This window comes from Centrocercus urophasianus, unplaced genomic scaffold, assembly GCF_019232065.1.
Source record: "Centrocercus urophasianus isolate 14NV4802_14NV808 unplaced genomic scaffold, USGS_Curo_1.0 seq_24, whole genome shotgun sequence".
Lineage (NCBI taxonomy): Eukaryota > Metazoa > Chordata > Aves > Galliformes > Phasianidae > Centrocercus > Centrocercus urophasianus.
The window spans coordinates 13,064,518-13,083,954 of record NW_024884800.1 but is presented as its reverse complement, the minus strand read 5'-3'; the positions used below and the strand labels follow the sequence as shown (position 1 = coordinate 13,083,954).

The window sequence follows — 19,437 nt, the reverse complement described above, 5'->3', positions numbered from 1 at the left end:
GAAAATCAAGGCAAAAATGAGGAAAAGACATCTTCAAATTTCAGCTCAGGGACCTGCGGCTCTGCACTGCATGGAACTGAGATTCTGCTGGATTTAAAGCTCTCCTACCACAGAACATATACTTGTACAATGGAACTCTTTCTTGTTACGTGAGCTACTGTAAGATATTTGGGTTTTTAGAACAAAGAAGTAAGGGCAAATAGCATGATCATTTTTTACCACTGTATTCCTCACCCAACATTTAGCTTTGTCTTTTGTTTGATTTGACTTCTTATTGGAGTGGCCTGTTACTAAGAAATCCTTAGTACTGATCTTCCCAAATTCCATTTAAATTACATGGACCATATACAGTACCTTCATCCACCTTCCCACACAGTACTAGGGAGCTGCCTCATATCCACTATACCTTAGAATTAGGGTCTTCTCAATTACACCAGCACATAACATCTGTGAGCTGCAGGACAAAGCAGCATGAACACAGAGCTGTATCTTCTCGTAACAGTCATTCCATCTTCATTCATTTATTTAAATGACCATATAGTAAATAAAGTACTATACCAAGAAAACAGTGTTTAAGATGTTTCTGTGGATTGGCTGTCTCATTTTTTGAGTACCACTGGAGCTGAAGGCCTCCGGCTGCCTAGAGGGAATTGAGCTTTTCACAGCAAGGCACTGACACGTCTAGGCAGAAGGCAAATCGCCTCCAGCAGAAGGCAGCAACTCAGCCAGTGAACTTGCATCACTGCAGCTGGAGCTGGTACTCTGTGTAGCTCCACTTCTGTTCATAGCTTTTTGTCTTGATTATTTTTAACCAATGTTTTGCTTGTGTTTTGAGGAGAGCAGAGGAGAGGAGAGGAGAGGAGAGGAGAGGAGAGGAGAGGAGAGGAGACACAGTTATCACCATTAATTACACACTTTACCAGCCATTAACAAGAGCCTGCATGCTGCACTTGCAAAACTCTGCACTAGCACCCACAGCTCAGTGCTTCACCACCCATCAGCTCACTGTGCTCACACCCACTGTTTGGTCTCCAGAAACATTCAGCAAGCATCAAGGAATGGCAGTAGGTGCCATTTTTTTCACACAGTGGAATTCAGTTCCACCCCTTTGCTTCATCTGCACTTCAGCATCTCACACCATGCTGTCAGACTGCCCCATGGCTGCCATGAGTCACACGACAACAACGTCTAATGGGGTATTGGTGGGAAGGTTCAACCTTTACTGCCGTACCACCACCATCCATCACTGTGGGCCAACATTATAAAATAGGAGGCATTACTTTCAGAGCAGCCTTTGTAGAATGAGAAAATAAATAACACCTTTTTCTGCCACTATAATGTAATTTGTAATAAGGAAGGTTCAGCCTTCTTCCACTCAAGCAACTTAGAGATTCACCTCAGAATCTGTATTTACATTATTACCAATAGATTTCTCAAAGAATGAAAAATACTAAGAGATAACAACTGAAAATAACAAAATCTAATTATTAGAAACTAAGAAACTCCGAGGTCTGGCATGACAATCACAACAGAGTAAAAGACAGCAAAGACAAAAGTACAAATGCATGGGAGATCAAACACATGGGAAATATACTGAACATACTTGAAATAAAACTGCTTCAAAATCCTTTTACAGAAGAAATAGGTGAGAATTTTGAAGGAAAAAATAAGCATCAGATAATCTTTTATTAATCAAGCTTCATTCAGTATTCCCTGCCTTTTTCAATGTGATAACTTTAAAACTTAGCTAAGCCTGGTGTTTGTTTACATAAATATTGTCTCTCAGGTAACATGCACACCTGCTTTCTTTATTGCAAATTCAAGAGGAAACAACATAAGATGGTAGTATTCTTTTTTTGTCTCTGTCCCAAGAAAACAATTATCTTTTATTAACCTTCCAGCACAGAAAGAGTTCAGTCATTTCCTATTCTCTTTAAAAAAGACAGGCTGCCATTTTTCCTGTACTGAAATCACAGAAAAGTACGAAAGACCTTTGTCTAGATGAATTAAAGAAACCTGATTTGTCCTTCATTACAGGCCTTAATTCCAGGAGCTGGCTATTGTTTGACATTTCTGGTTATTTTAATCAATCTCCCTTTGAAAGGCTCAAACTAACTGTTCATTAGGCTTCATCAGATGACTCACCATTTTGTTCTGTGAGTCAAAATCAGGAACACAATAGTTGTCATTTCACATAAGGCTATACACTCATGTAATAAAGTCTTGTTCTGGTAGCAATTAGTACCTGATGCTTATGGAGTTTAAATGCTGTCTCAACTCATGCATGGCCTGACTCCCAGATTGCTGAATAGGAGATTATTTTTTTTAATTCTACAACAGATTTTCAGTTACATCTTAAATGCACCCAACACGACTCTACCATGCAACTTCTTCTCCATAAACTTCTTAGATCACAGTAAACTCAAGTTTAAGCAAATACTGGAATGTTGATGGAAAACTGTATGAGTGCAGAATCACCTTACAGAGAAGGAATTATTTAAAGCAGTCTTGGCACATGCCAGCAAATTTCACATTTTTTTCACATCATCTTTTTAAGTAGCTAAAGAACATCAAGAAACCCTAAACAAATCAACTGCTTACTGGGGAAAATCTTACTGAATACCATTAGGAGAATTTTACATCCAGTAATCCAATGTCTACTGAAGGGTCAGCTGTTTTGTGGTGTCCACGTGCAATATGCAGTGGGTGTCCATGAAGGTGAAAACAATTTCTGCTTTATTTTTAGCCTGTGATAATACTGTGGGTCACTTGCATTTTTAATTCAATTTATAAAGCTGTGTAGAATCTTGAAATGCGTATATAGGTGGTGATTTGGCCTTTTTAATGAACACCCATACCTGGCTCTCTTTTGGAAAGGACAGTGGAACAGATGACACACCTAGAGTCCCATTCTCTTCATTGTACAGTCTAAAAACTACCAATTACCAGCCAGGTTTCTAATCTACAGGCTCTGCAGCTCTCCATGTGTGCTATATTGCCAATCCAGTTGATACTGAAGAGGCAGGGCAGCATTTCAAATGGTGAAAGCTGCTGCAGTGAATGAGGATTACCATTTTCTTTCTCTTCTATTACTGAGTGAATGTCTCTATCACATCAATAAGCCCATCACCAGATCCTCAACTGCAAGGTCACTTGTCTTCTTTAAATGGTGATTAAGAGAGGATATTTCTGACTTGTGCAGTAATTAACATTTGCATTACACAAGAGGCTATTCCAAAACAGTCTGTAGCTACAGGGAACATACAATAGCACTGCAAATCTCAATTTCCTGTCTGTAAAATGGAAATGTTTCCTTTTAAATTTTTTTTAGGGCAAGAGGCTGTGAGACTGTGGGTGGTATGATCCCAAAGCCTGACTGCACTTAACTAACCAGAGATTTCCTCTCCGATATTTATTTAGTGATCCTGTATGCTAACAATATCATCTTGTGTTTAAAATATGCCAGAGTCTCAAATGCAAACATCCAAGGACAGTGTTCTCAAAGTCACACGCTACGTGTTTTCATCTCGAGCAGAGTTAAGATCCAGAAAACAATCACTCACCGTCTTGATGGTTACCTGAATCAGCTGGAGACTTGCTGCGGCGCATTGGGGCTGGACTCTTTGCTGAGCTCTTCTGAGGGGTGGGAGATGACTTACTGCCCGTGGCAGCTGCAGGGCTCCCTTTCATCACCCGGCACTCTAAGGAAAGAGACAGTAACCATGGTTATGTCCCTGCCTACTCTCACAACCTATGGGCGCTAGCTGTGAAACTCATGGGTGGCTTAGTGGCTTTCTATTTCCAAAAAGCTGTAAGAAAACTTCAACACTAAGAGGAAAACTGGCATTTCCAAGGTAAAAATGAGACATTTTAGGGACAGGTTAAAAAAAAGAGCCTCTAGAGGAGGCACTGAGACTGTACATTAAAATCAGGATTCTCTCCCTGGCAGGGAACATTTTTGTATATGTGCCCTACCAAGGGTATTCTGCCTTTTCCCTTGCCTTGATGCCCACGAACTAGAGACCAAAATGAAAATAGTCAGCATTTAGTGAGGAAAGAACAGGTCAAAAACCAGTTAATCTGCAAAACTCTCCCATGAAGACCTAGCAGAAGGAGCGATGAGTACTGTTTATGCAGGCACATAAAGCCAGCAAACAGCTGGTAGCATGACTTTAAGGTAAGTGGTGCATGGGACCTGTGACCTAGGAGGCCTTCAGCCCTTTCATTCTCTTTCTGTGTTTTCATCAAGCTGCCCTTTACAGATGTGGAAAGCAAAGACAACAAAATGGTTTTACAAAATACACCCTTTGTGCTGGTTGGTCATCTTTTTCAGAAAGGTTTACATAAACAAATGCAATAGATTCATGTGTTTAAATGCATGAGCAGATGAGAGCCCCAACTGTGTTTTGTAAAAAAAAAAAACGAGCCAGGAGGAGGGGAAAATGTAAACATGATCTACAGTGCTGTGCAGAAGGGAACTGAAACGCTAACAAATCTGTATGTGTTCCAGGATTTCAGGCATCTCAGGTCTTCACAACAAGGTTTATTGACATTCAGAACTGATAGAAAAAGTAGTTTGTCTTCCCAAAGTTAACTTATCTCAGTTAAGAATTGGCAATAAAAAAGGAATTCCCTCTCTGTCAAATTCTAACTGGTCTTATCTCCTATAAGCAATTGTCCTCACACGAAAAACAAGTATTTTTTAACGATGTAAATTAGATGTTCCACTTACAGGAAGATTTTTATAGAAAAGCTCAGCTCAGCATGCATGGGCTGCACTGAGAATCCCCTTGACCTGGCTTTTTTAATGGGAATTAACTGAAGCAGAATATAGTGGATGGATACATAATTGGTCAATTGAAAACAAGTAGGCTGACCAAAATGTATGTGTTATTTTATTTATATATCAGAATATATATGAAAATGTAATTGCCCTAAACCTTTTCCCCAGGCTTTCCTCATTCTCAGACAGTCAAGAGTCAGTCTCTTCTTCTTCCAGATGGGATGATTCCCTGTGCTCCAGGGATGATGCATGATAATAATTAAACCCATATTAAGTTTATTCTCTCTCCTAATAAATAGATTCTGGAAACTGTAAATTAGAGATATAAATTGTTTTGTTTTGTTTTCCTAAGGTACTTGACTTCTCACAGATGATGCCAGGTAGAAGAGAAGGAAAAGGCCTTGTAGGGCTTCAGAACAGAAACTTCCCCATTTTTTTATGTCCTTGGTTCTAAATAATAATGTTTGATGAGGCAGTCTGAGATAGAATCATAGAATCATAGAATTCCATGATAGCCACTTGGAAGAATGTGCAAATAACTGCTTCTGGTGTTAATCAGCCTAACCAAAACATGGGGGACAATCATCTTCAGGCACTACAAAAGTAATGTTTTTCAAGGCTTTTACGTGTAGCTGCTTGACAAAAGAGTGTAACACTTGGATCAGCAATGTCTGTGCACCAGATATGGGTTTCTCAGAAACCAAGGGAATTTAAAAGTGTGTTTTACAAGAGTGACATCAGTATTTAGTCATCCAAATTGCTCCCTAAAATATAAACCTAAAAAAGTTAAAATATTTTGTTGCCTTTTTAAAAAAGCTTATTCAAATTCATTTTCTCCCCAAAGGATAATTCCTTGCAGAGAAGCTTAGCTTTGCATTTACCAGCACAGAAATGCTGACTCTGATGAATTTCTCCAGCTCAGCCATCAGCAAGTGTCAGCACACCAAAGGCAATTACTGAGCATTTGTATGCCTTGCAACAAGGTAATAAATGTGGACATCTGATTGTGCTGACATCAGTATCAGCAGGCCTCTTAGCAGTGTGGGGTGTGACATTTCAGTGTGCTGATGCTGAAGCCAGCCAGTATGAATGAGACAGAGCAGCAACATCTGGAAGGTGCTTAGCAACAGGGATTATAGGGCAGAAGCTGTGGTGGGCAGTCAGAAAGAAAAAGATGACATAATCCTCTCATGGTATTTCTCTTTTTGTTTCCTGATGTCCTGCCAGAGCGAACATAATAGCCAGCAATTCAAGTATGTGTCATCCCAACAGGAAAGAGAAAGTATCCATGACAGAAGAGATTTTAATAAGTGACATTCATCCACAAGACTTCAGGTTCTCTTTGCAGCATCTGATCCATAACGAGGAAGGATGATGGGTGGATAATGGGAAAATGCTGCTGGCTAATAGCTCCCCATCTGTTTCTTGGGAAGGGCAGGGTATCCCCACTCTCCTGAAAATACAACAGAGAACTGCAGATGCTCAGTACCTGCCCAACAGCAAGCTTGCCTTATTTTTGTTAGAGAAACCCAAGCTGGAAAAAGTAGTAGAAACCAGGAGTGTAGGCAGAGAGCTGAGCTTCCCATGAAGTTGTTCTGCTAGGATTACGTGCAATTTGTTTTATATGTGGAAATCCCTGCGGAGCTGACTCAACTCCTGACTGTTAAAATAAAATATGAAGCTCACATTACAGATTGCTTCACCAGCCTGATGCAGGCTTTATCCTCTGTCTGCAAAGTTTCAGCTGACTCCTGGAAACTTTGAAATACCCAAGACCACCAAATGGGTTCATCTGGAGTACACAGGTCTGAAGTACCAGCATCAAATAAATCCAGCCTTGCTAAGGAGTCATAAAAATGCAGTGTTTGAATTTTAGAGGCTGCTTTGCCTCTTGGTAGACAGCAAAAATTCTCTTAAGTCTTCAACACTGAGCCAGTCTGTAGCATACAAGATAGCATGCAGTTTCTGTTCCTTACACAGTATACCTAAAAACTTTTGTAATTAATGTTTGGAAGCCATATTTTCTTCCAGTTTAAATGGTCACAACTGCATTCATGTACTCTTGCTGCACTTGCTGGCACCAGCAAACATCCTGTGCTGTTGGTATATACAGTTGCCAGGTAGGGTAACTCCTACAAGCAAGCTCTGCATATTCTGTGAAATCAGAGATTCTGTGGTTTAATTGATCAAAGAGACTCACATTGTTACAGATCTCTGGTTGCTATTATAACATGGACAAATGATGGTGCTCTCCAAATCCCACCTAACAAACATTGTCCTCCTTTTTTAATCAACAGAAGAAAGTAATAAAGGGAATGATTTTTCTTTTTAACTGTGCTCATTCCCATTTTTAATATTGACATGTGTACATAAGGACAAGAGTGACAAACTGTGTGTATTTGTGTTCTAAGTAGAAAAATAGAGATTAGTGTTCTACTGCTTAGTTCTCAAAAATGTTTCAATCTGACTGGAACTTGAACAAGTTTAAAGGATATATAGTACCAGATTTTCTCATTAATGTAAAAATGATGGTAGAGTGGAGGAGTCCATCTGTTTTGAAATGGGCTATCCCAGCCAGTGTTTGCCCAATTACAATATCCACTGACTGTACTTTGTGTCACCAAAGGATGATGAATTCCATGCACTGGGTCATACAGAAAAGAACAAAAGCATGCAGCACTTTTACCTATTACAAGCAAATGAATGGAAGTCAAGTAAGAACAGACTGAAGAACAGTGTGTGTTCAACATTACCACTTTCATCCAGAGAAAAGTCATCCTGTGCATAGCGGAATTTTTCGGGACCACAGGCAATAAACACATCATCATCCCCAAAGAAATCATGGAGACAGGTCACCTATAGAGAGAGCAAAGTCATTCATTTTATTTTTAATTAGCAATGTTCTGACATGGCTCAGTTTAAATTTAAACAGGAAGGCACTGCCTCTCTGCTGCTCCCCAATTCCATACCTACATGGTCCTGTTTCCTGCAAATCAAGTGGAACAGTGTAATTTAAAAAAAAAAAAATGCAGCTACCCTGCAAAATCCAATGAAGTATGGAATTTCCAATCCCTTCAGGAGCTGACAGGCTATGTTAGCCATCCTAATGAATGACACAGGCATTCCTGAGCTAATTCTAAAATAATAAGCAGGGTGCCCCCACGCTGGGTTGGTAAACATGGCTGTCACCACCACCCATGCTGACAAGTATTTCAGTACCAACAGAGCCTAGAAACTCAAGGACTGCTAAGAAGAGTGGCTGGGCACAGCATGTTCCTACAGAAAGTGTTTCCAAAACCATTAGCAGGTAATCCTGGTCTAGTGGTTGGCGACCCTGCCCATGGAAGGGTGGTTGAAACTAGATGGTGTTTGAGGTTCTTTTCAACCCAGGCCATTCTATGATTCTATGAATCCCTTTGGACCTGCAGAACAGGACAGAAAACCTTAATCCCACCTGCCTTCCCTCCTTTCCCATGTCCCCCCAGCACTTGTGCAGCAAGTTGGCCTGAAAAACTGGGAACGTTACTGTGGGATGTTTGTATCAGCAAGGACAGCACTGCTGGTGGCCATTCAACATTCATTCTTCTAGGTGCTACACTGTGAATAATGACATATTCTGATATTTACATAGGTACAGTCATGGCAATTTGCAGTTACCAGTGAAATAATGAATGCAATTACACAACAGCAGCAGGATAACTGTGCCACGGGTAATTCTGCTGGAACCAGTGGTAATTACACATTAACTCATGATAATGATTTTGTGCTATCTCCAGTACCTAAAGTTAATTCAAGTCTTCTCAGTGCAAGGACATGTGGAGAATGTGCACATCATTGCTCTTCAGGGAGAACCTTAAACACCCAGATTTGTCATCAGTATATTGCAGAAAATTAATCAGACTCCTGGCAAGCTGGCAGGTGCTCTTTTGAGGCAAAGGAAGATGATGTTTTTTCATCTTCACAGAATGCTCTGAAAACTTCCATGAAGTGCAAAGTAACACTTATTTTTAAGAGGGGAAAAAACACTTTGGAAAGTCCAACATCAAACCTTTTGTGTTCAAAACGCAAGTGTTCAGTACAGAAACAGGCTCAGAGGACACCAAAGTGCCTGTACACAACTGACTGCTGAGAGTTTATCCTAAGGTCCTGGCATCCCAGCCACCTACTGATTAAGTACTGTGTCAGGAGGAGAAAAACATGCTAGCACACGAGCATGAGACATCTCCAGCACCAGCCCAATGACAGCACAGCTGTGACCTAGGTGAGCCCAGCAGCACAGGGCTGCACCTGAAAGACATCAGTAAACAAAACAAAAAAATGCAGCTTTTTCACCAGACCACTGCAAGTGACTGCAGTACTGGCACCAACATTTGTAACAGAGGTCTCAGATTGTTGAGGTCCAGTGTTTTGCCATGCCTGGCCACTGGGGTCTTCACAGAGGTCAAACGCATCGCAAGGAACCGGAGGAAGCCCTGGAGACAGCAGTGGAGAAACTTACTGTAGACAGAGCTGAATTTCCATATCTACTGATCTATTGGAGCTGGACTGTGAAAAGTTAATTTCCAACTCTAATAAATAAAATATAAAGAAGGCTTTTGGCTGTCCAAAGAGGGCTCAGTATTTCACACTGATTAACATAATGCATAATTAAAGCACTGACTAGGATTGCCAGCTCTGTTTACAATGCCAAACATTAGTGAACAGCCTCCTTTTCACATCTGCACGACTTTCAAAATGGAGCAAGATGAAATCTGCAATGGCATCGATCAAAGACAGAATTTTCTTTACAAACTCAGCTGCAATTTCTGTTTGCCTGAAATTAGGATGCAAATAGTTAACACATCACTTATTGAGAATTCCCCCACAGAATGATGACATTTCAAATGAGCACTTGCTATTACAGTCCTCCCTGAGGGTGCGTGCCACTGATTCATTTGCAAATAATTGGGGTTGGCTCAATACCCACATTCCCATCTGAATTCTAAGTACCATACCTATTCCATGGAAAAGACTCGTGGTTTGCTTAGATCACTCTTCTGTATGGAAACTGCTGTGCAAACCTAGATCACAACGTAAGGGTTCAAAAAATCCACAGTCTTTTGGATGAAATCAGAAAGAACCCAGAGGGGCTTTCGCCCTCTCCAGGTTACAAGTCAAAGGGTATATTTTGTCCTTGAGCTCCCTGTTACCACAAGCAAAAAGAAAATCCAGGCAACCAAGGAGGCCTTCAGATCAAGTATCTAAGCGTGACAGATGCACAAGGACAAATATGATATCACGTCAAGCAGAGATACTTGCAATTCACCTTCTTGCATTCTTGCCCCTTCCAAGTAGTAGATAAATATGTATGTTTTATAATTGTGACCAGCAAACTGGCTGAGCACTGGAGGCTGATAGATAAAACCGTGAAACCCATTTGTTGTGCTCCTAATATTAAGGAAATAATAACTTCTGTATTTGTTTTATTCATTCTCTTTTGTTGTAAGGAAAGACAGACAAAATCCCACCCCTCTCTCACCAAACAATGGAAAACATTAAAAATTCAGAAAATAATGTCACTTCATGCAATTCTAAGTCAGACACATTGCTTTTCTTCACTGTGCATAGTATTTCCTATTTACCCTTTGTTTATTAAACTTAAATCCTTGGTCATCACTGTGTGTCCCTGAAGCATACCCCATATGCATCACTGTCTATATAAAGTTGCTAGAATAAACTTGCTTTGTGAAAACATGCGACTTAAGTGCTGGATCTTACTGCTCCCAAGCCTAAGCGTGGGCAGGAGATGAAAAACACCAGGAGAGCAGCCCCAGACATACACATCCCTGCAGGGCATGGAGCCGGGAAGAGGGACTGCGAGCTGCTCTGCTGGGACAGCTGCTTGGAAACCTCATCAGCCAGTATGGAAACTCACCAGGGGTGTCTGCCCAGCAGTACTGAACTTCTACCCTGCATTAGCTGGCTCAGGGGATTTTTGTGACTCCAGAATAACCTTAAGAATCTTCTGATCTCTACTCTTTGAAAGCCTTTTTTTCTCACATTTTCTCAAGAAGAAAAAAAAATACTACAAGTCTGTCCCCAGGCACTGTAGACTATTTTAAAAGTACATGTTCTGCTTTAGCTTACCCTAATCAACTGATCTAATTATATCCAATAATTAGTCTGGAGCACCATGAAAACCCTGGAAAGAAATTACCCCAGTGGACAACCTGAAAATCATTGTTTTAAATGCTTCCTTTTGCTGTTAGCTATCAACTCATTAAAGCGCAGGGCAGAAAAATGATAGCACTCTGCCAGTGCACAGACCTGTGCTGCTACCTGAAAATGGTGGCTGTGTTTATGGTTCTTATGCACAATTTGCAATGGCACTGGCATCCATGAAATTAGTAAGATGTTGTCTTTTTGAATCTGCAAATTTTATTAATTTTATCTATAATGGAAAATTAAACCTGTTGTATATAATTACAGTAGAGAGAATAAATAACATTGGTTTCCAAGCCTTTGTTTAAAGAAAGATAATATTTAATTTGAAATTCAAGACAGAAATGATAATATTGACATAGAAAAGATCACATTGCATGAAATGTTTTCTCTCCATTTCCTGCAGCTTAAGCAGAGCCAATAAAGGAAGTTAAATCTTCACACTCCAGTAGATGAGGCACAGATTTATTTCTTACAAAGTAATTCTTTCTAATAGATTAGCTGGTGACATTTTTCTTTGTGTCAAGTTTTGATGTTTTTTTAAAGTTTACAGCATATATTAGGGAAGAAACAGAAGTCAGTAGAGATCAAGAAATTCTAGGGAGCACAAGACCATTCACAGTTCCTTGGTTTTCTTTAAACGTGGTTTCTTTCCTCATTAAAATAAATCCTTCTGTGTGTATATTAGAAAAACCTTCTCTGAGAGAACAATGTAGTCAGGATTTCCAGGAGGGGATTTCTGCACTGACTCTCCATTAGTGTCTGCTGCAGCCATTTTATTTGTGGAAAGGAAGGATATGTCCTTTGGAGCGATGCTGAGCCTTCTAGTTCACTTTAACACAGCAGCTGTAGAACAAACCATTTCACAAAATGGAGCTAGAAGTGAGCTCACAGCTTGCTGAAATGTCTCCAATATAGATATTCTTAGGTTGCCTGGAAAAGGAGTGGTCAGTTTGCAGGATATAGGTGTGCAGCTGAATAACCACCTATTCCTACCATCCTCCACGAGGCAGCAGGAGCATTTCAAAATTGCAATTCAGTAATAAATGAAATAACTGAAAAGAATTACAGATCAAAAGACTGAAGACTTAGTCTATGTCACCTACCAGTGCAGAACCTCCTGAGCTCTATAAGGGTGTTACGCTAACCAAGCACTTTTTGTTCCCTTTCATAACCTGCAGAATGACAGTTTGCAGAGCACACATGGTTAACACGTTGCCTCTCTGTCACTCTACTGCTGGCAGTGTGAAGGTTGTCACTGCAGTAACAAAGGCTCCAGCCGCATTGTGGGTGCTGCCACTGCTGGACTGAGCTCTGCCACTTAGGCAGGAGACCTCCAGTAGCCTGGATTGGCCATCACCATTTGTCAAGCACACAGAGAGTGTCTATGAAGAGTGATACATCACCAGGGGGGTTAACTGAACTGTCTTCTTCACCTTTCTGAGAAATGCCTTTATTAAAGGTTCCTATTTTTAGCTTGACAGAGCCAGGTCAGGCTGACAGATAAATGGTCAGATGCTGTAGCTGGTGATTATTCAGAACAGTGATTTATGTACGTACTCCTGCCCTCCGATTTTCCATCTCTTCCTTATGTTGTGGAATGAGCAAAGACCTCTGCTTAAATGGCTAGCAGAGATCTGGCAAAGGTTATTTGGAATGACACAATCACAAGTCTGACTTAGGGGCTGACCATATCCCATCTCAGGACTTCTATCTTTAACCAACTGCTTGATTCTGTGTAAGTCTTAGGGTAAGAGAGCCAGGGCAAGATTTCTACTGTTCCTTTAGTCATAAAAAAAAATTAATTCTTCCCACTGTAATAACCTTCTTGTTGGGGATTTAGATGGCAGAACAGAAAGTGATAGCCATCTTCAAACTGTTCCTTAATTTTCTGCAGATCTAATAGTTGTGCTCAAAGAAAAGAGATGTCTATTGGATTTCTTAAAATCATCATACTAGCCGAGCTTAGAAGCCTCCAGAGTTGAGTGTGGGAAAATTGTCTTCAGAAGCAGTTTCTTTTAAGGCCAGAAAGGCTCTAGAATCCAATTTGCATGCTATGCACAAATAAAGCCTATTAAGAGCAGAATAAAGAGGAGAAATGCATTTTCCAAAGCATTTTTGACGGTACTTTCGTAACTGCTATAAAATTGTCAGCTGAAGACAATGCATTTCAGAAACTTGCTGATGTCCTTTCTCATTCAACACTCAAGTGCTAGGTGGAGCTAAAGAAGCAGGACTAGCAGCTAAACAGGCACTGGGAGTTTACTAAGGTGAGAACATGACTAAACCGTGCTTTAACTCAGTTTAAACTAAATGGGAAATCCAGTGGACTTACTTATACTCCAACACCTGCACTCAAGTCAAATTGGCAGTGGCATGCTTATTTCATGTCCGAATAACCACAACTCTAAATCACAAAGGCAGCCCTGCTGTACAATTAATCAGTTGTGCGCTCGCAATCAAAAAAGCATGGTACAGCAACCAAACATACACAGGCTTGTCCACAAGAAGACTCAGCAAGGTCATGTGTCAGAGTGAATATCAGGAATGAATGGACATGCTGAATGGATTTTAAATGAATTGCTTTCTCTTCTCTGACAAGCTTTTCACCACATGTCCAGAAAGAAAAAGATTTCAGACTTAATGGTTAAACAGACATAATGGAAAATAAAGATGCTAATACTGGAATGCACGGCACTTAATACAGGGTGTTTTTTTGTAACAGTCTGAAGACTGCTAGCCCAAAGCAGATGAATTGATTTACATTTTATTAGATTCGGGTTTCCTGAATTTAAAAATAAGGATTCAATTTGGATTCAATTACTTCTTTAAAGCATGCACACACCCACTCAATAGATTCCACATTTGCATTCACAGAAAGAATTACTTATCTGTTTTTAGGAAAAAATGCTGCTTAAAATGGATAAGTAATAGAAAGATGAGCAGAAAAAGTATGGATGTTGGTTTCCACAAATGGACTGGGAGCACTCCAGCATGCCAGCCCAGCCCAGGGATGCAAGTGCAGTTATAGTGCCTTGGGGGACCCTCTCTGAGGTACCCTGCAGTAAGGGAAGGGGACTTTGTCATCTGTTCCTCCATCTCTGCTCTGTGCCAGACACCCTTGTAGAAGCTCGTCACAAGCAGGGTCATGCTGGCCCTTCACAATGCAGTGCAGGTTGTGAGGGGAAGGAAAAATCATCTCCACCATCTATATCTCAGCACGCATCATTTGCTCGCTCTGCAAGAGCCTGACGTGAGACTTCCATCCTTTAAAATGTTAGTCAGAGACCTCAGCTTTCTCTTGTATTTATGGAGACCCATGGTTCACATTCAAACCTACATTTGTTTCAATCAACTATTTACTTTACTCTTTTATTGGAGGTTTTTTTTTTTTTTTTTTTTCCTTTTTCATCTTCAGGAGAGAAAATTCTGCACAAAACAGCAAGACCAATGTTTTCTTTGATGCATGAGGGAATTTTTACATCACTTTCCATCATTTCTCCTACTTAACATTTTTTTATCAATGAAAAATGTAGATTTTCTCCATTAGGCTGCATAGTACAGTACATTGATTATGAGAGCTTTATGGCCTCTTGGAATATTTTATTATATTGTGACTGAAGCAGAGTAGGGACACCAACTTCTAACCAATATGCACTATTTGGACTCATTTTGTGATGCTTACTCAAATGGAGTAAGAAATATTCACACATGTATATACAAAACAGCTTGTAATGCTTCAAGCAAGAAGAGCTGCTGCTCTCAAAAGGGCTGCAGCACAAAGTATGTATTTATTTAAGTGTTGGAAATAGAGCAGTTCAAAATAGAATAGGATAAAAAGTAGGGACAGGAAGGACAATAGCCAGACAAGCTACCCAGTAGGAACATTAAAAGTGAATTTAATATATCTGGTGAATCAGTGGTGCTTCCAAACCATGTGAAATCCAATTAGCCCCTGGTAGAAAGGTTAGTTTGTTATCCTCATTCTCTATACATATGGAGTGGACTATGAGACAGAAATTTGGGCTGTTCATTCTTTTTACCTAGAAGAAAGGCTTTTTCTTGCATTCATAATGGTATTACATGAAGGACAAATGTGCTGAGCAGGGCAGAGGCATGAGCAGCCCACCCATCAACATCAATATATTAAAAAATTACCCTTTCTCCACTCAGAGAACCATAAAATCAGACATCTAGTTAACAGATGAAGATAGCGAAGGATTTCTAACACAAGTTGCCCCCACGCAGAGAGCACTTAATAATCCAGAGAATTCTTAGAACTTTATTGTTAATCATTCCCTCTCATCACTTTTGAGAGGAAACCATACTTCTGGACTTAAAAAAGAACATCAAAGGTTTTGCATGTAGCACGACTATATGGCCAAAGTCAAGCAATGCTGCTCAAAATGGCATCCTTTGTCAGTCAGCCTACTCAAGGTCAGGCTGAAAAAACAATAGGCTGAAATTTCCAGTTAATGAGATTTCCAGCAACAAGCTCTTAAAAACCTACAGTTGTCACTGATCCTATTGTGCATATCTTCATAAAAGAGAAAGGCTGTTCAGCTTTGTGCAAGATTTCATTTGACTTTAACAATGGTACTGATTGTGGTGGAGAGATATTGGCAAATAGATCCTCACCCTGATTAAAAAACAAAAGACTCAAAAACCCCAGCAACATAAACCCATGTAGCAGGACTGAATGGGTTGGATGCATGCCCACAAGCAACTGCACCATCTTCAGAGAGCACAGAAATAATACTACCATTAGCCAACCAACAGGCCTAAGGGAGTGAAAAGCTTCACTAAGCACTTTCCACTTGTAAGCAAGATCTGAGGGGCTGGAGGAGACCAACAGCCAAGCCTTTACTTAGCCTTGCAGCTGAGCTCCTCCCCAAGGAGCTCTTTTCCCCATACACTCCCTTATACCCATGTCTACCTGGTGAATGAGGAGATCAGCATAAGCAGTTCCTTATCCACCCCTCTGCCTGCAGACTCATGTGGAAGCTGCATGGAACGGAGGAAGTACGACCATTTTTGCTGTTAAAGCTGTTCCCAAACACACATGCAGTGCACACTACCTGCTTAAAAGACTAGGATGACATCTCTGCTTTCCTTACCTGCTAGATGGATGCCCTAGGAAGGATGTCTTTTCTGACCCTCAATGTCATATAAATGTCCTTGCTCCTTTTCCTTTCTCTTACCAGCCAGCACTACATAAAAATACTTCCACTAGTTAGTTATTTCATGGTTAGGTACATCAAGAACTTAATTCTCAGCCCAAACATTTCAAAGTATAGTACACTGGCCAGATACAAAAAAGAGATTCCTTTGTGAAGTTTTACTCACCTGGATATAGTGAGGGACCTCACTGCAGCTATAGAGACTGCAGATGAACTTTCACAGGGGGACAGAACTGATTTATTCATGCATTTCCAATCTATGGGGATATGTCCATTGCTCTTGCAACCCCATTCTGCCTAACTATTGCCTACTGTATAGCCATGGAAGCAGGTGATGGCATTCCTGCACGATGCCTTCAGGCAGAATAAAGTTCTGGCAAAATGAAGGATTACACAGGTGTACAAAATAGAAGGATTTGTTCCTACAGCCACTCTGTGATGTGGTGTAAGATGACACAAGATAGGAAATTCTGTCTTTGATAATCACTCAGAGTGACAAAGGGAATCATATTTGATACAAACAGATTTGGTTTCCATGCAACAAGTGGATGTGCTTTTCTCACTGAGGCAGCCTGAGAACTGTAGTTATTTGACACTGTCGTGTGTCCTGCTGACATCAGTAGCCTCCTTCCAAAATAAGCACTACAGTAAAATCAGCATCAGACTTGCCATTATTATTAGCGCATCAGGAGAGCTTGAGGACACTTCAGTTCAAGTCAGTCATCACCACCGGCTTTAAAGGCAGCAGGTTTTAAGCTGGCTGCACTTTTCCCAGCACAGTGGCAGCAGCACACTAACACACTTCTCCGCAGATAACCTTGTCTTCCCTGGCACGTCGAGTAGAAAGCATGTATTGATTAGGACTATGGCAGTGTGGCTTTTTCCCAGGGGAAGATGAACTTTAACTCAGTCACAATTAAAATCTTTTTGTTCAGACAAGACTATTTTGTCAGTTTACCTCATGCACACACTTGTGTCTCAGCCTCTTTACTGAGTTGCTTGGTCTAGATCTCCAACTACAGTCTTTCAAAAGCATGTCTGCTGTTTTCATTGTATCTAAAGATACTTTGTCTATTAACTAATTTTTGGATGTGTCACTGAGCTTATATTTTATACAGGCCCCTCTCTGTTTTGTTCAACAATTGCAAAATCCAAAATACTTTCTCCTCAGAGGAGATATAAAAAAGCTAATATTTTTCACTGCAGACTACGTTAATGAAAAAGAGACACAAGTAAGAAGTATTGGACCTTCAACCCTTCCTAATACAGACCTCCAAAACCTGATAATAAATGAACTGTCCTGTCCTCCAGCTGCAACTTCATTTGCAGGCTATGGATCCAAGTCAACCCGATTCTTGAAGGGGATCAGAAGATGCAGCTGGTTCTGTATGTAGCTAAAACTGGCTCTGCATTTCACCCCACCTGTAAAGCATTGCTCAATAGTTAAAATATTTCAAAAAAGTTCCTTAGGACATTTTGACTTGTTAAAATCCAGTGCTTGCAAGGATCTGTATTACACTGCTAATTTTAGAGATTAATGGGAATTAAAAGTGCTGTCCTTTAAAAATTAAATTGTAACATGCTACATTCAAGCTAAGGGAAAGTAACAATTGCCATCAAGCTGTTCTTTCAGTGAGTTAGAATTCCATCCTTAATTACAATTCTAAACAGGTTCTTTGTGTTTTGGGAGATTTCCTGAATTTAATGCAAATGCATATGCCCCCTCTATCAGAACAATTTTGTTTTCACTCTAATTTCTGTTAATCTTTGGATAAAGCTATTATTTTTTTCTAATTAAACGGGTCTTTTCAATTCAGCTGACAGCTAAGAGAGTCATGGAAAATTCAGCATTATGTCTTGAATTAAACCATATCAGGGTAGAAATTAAAAATGTTAAGCAGGCTGAGAGATAAAAAGTACTTTGCACAGAACATACAGAGAGGCTGAAAATACTGAAATGAGTGTCCCAAAGCCTCTCAAATGAAAGTGCTAGTGCTTTTTTTTTTTTTTTAAATTTGAAATATGTCCCACCTCTTACAATTCTGTAGACCCATGGCAAATTCTAGCTTAGCATGCAGTAATGTTAAAGGAATAATTGATGCAGGAATACTGAAATAGATGGTGTGTAAAATGGCAGTCTGCATAATTGTCTGGAGTGAGTTCAAGCATTTCTGCAGTGAAAAAATAGTCCTGCTTTATAATCCTATCACGTCTCCTGGCTGCTGTGTAGCAGGCAAATTTCATTTGGAGATGATCCCAAGATGCCACTGATTTACCAAGGGGATTCCTAAAGGCAGAAGGTTAAAGCCGTCTTGCCCCAGCTGAACAGCACCTGGGAGAGCTATTAAAGGATCCACACTAATTTTGGCAGTAATGTTCAAATTGCATCAGTATAGTAAAGATATTGCACATCAAGCTGTTTCTTAGCATACGACAGTGGCAGGACACTGAGTGATAAAACACCTTCCTTTGTGATGTTCTATCTTTCTTTTCAAAATATAAGGTGTTATGTGATGGAGGAAAGGAGAGCAGGAAGAAGAGGGGATTAAAAATATTATGCAATTAATTTCTGCTCTGAAACATGCAAGAGCCATTACATTTGGATGGTATTTCTCATAAAATGAGCTGTAAGCTACTGAAGCAATTCGAAACTAATTGCTGGAAGATTCCCCCAAGAGACGACAAGAGAAGCGAGAGATGGCCAGAGACTTAGGAGCAAAACTGCATCTGTTTCCTTCCCAATCTGTAAGAAATAGCAAGTTCCTCCTCTGCAGGTGCTGGGTGACTGTATGAGCTCACACATCAGCTGGCTGCAGATGGTTATGCCCATTTACATTCCCTTTGTGCACTGGCACTGGGATAATTGGGTACTGCTCTTCTCATCTGAACTGCAGAAACACATCTGGACTTTTTCCTCTCTTCTCCTTTGCTGCATGAACTCATCAGCTCTTCACATATCATCCACTCTCCATCTCTTCCCCACCCCTCTAGACAGACTGTAATTTCCACGACAAATGGATCCTTTCTGCTGAGGCAAAGAACTCAGGCCCAGTATCCACACACGCAGGGCTTCTCCCTGCTGCCATTGCTACTAGCAGGGACTGTATGGAGCTTTTTCTTCTCTGCAGCACTGTGCTGTGAGACAGTCCTGAGCCCATAGAGTACCTTGCAGCAGCCTTTATGTTCCAGGGACAGATGTTACAAATATTTCCTCCTGGCAAGAGCCTTTCTTCATTCCTCCAGAAAATAAAGTATTTCTTCTTTCTTACAGAT

General features: G+C 40.3%; 1 protein-coding gene across 7 annotated transcripts in view; it reads right to left on the bottom strand.

The window, feature by feature from the left end:
* DCX (doublecortin) overlaps positions 1-19,437 on the bottom strand; it is a 78,360-nt gene that overhangs the window by 8,965 nt on the left and 49,958 nt on the right. For 4 of the 7 annotated variants that reach the window (XM_042825126.1, XM_042825127.1, XM_042825125.1 and 1 more), the window contains 2 exons: positions 7,537-7,639; positions 3,564-3,701 (listed from right to left, as the gene is read on the bottom strand). In XM_042825126.1, coding sequence (XP_042681060.1) covers positions 3,564-3,701; positions 7,537-7,639 — 241 coding nt within the window. The remainder of the gene's footprint in view (positions 1-3,563; positions 3,702-7,536; positions 7,640-19,437) is intronic. The other 3 variants (XM_042825130.1, XM_042825131.1, XM_042825132.1) reach the window with 1 other exon arrangement.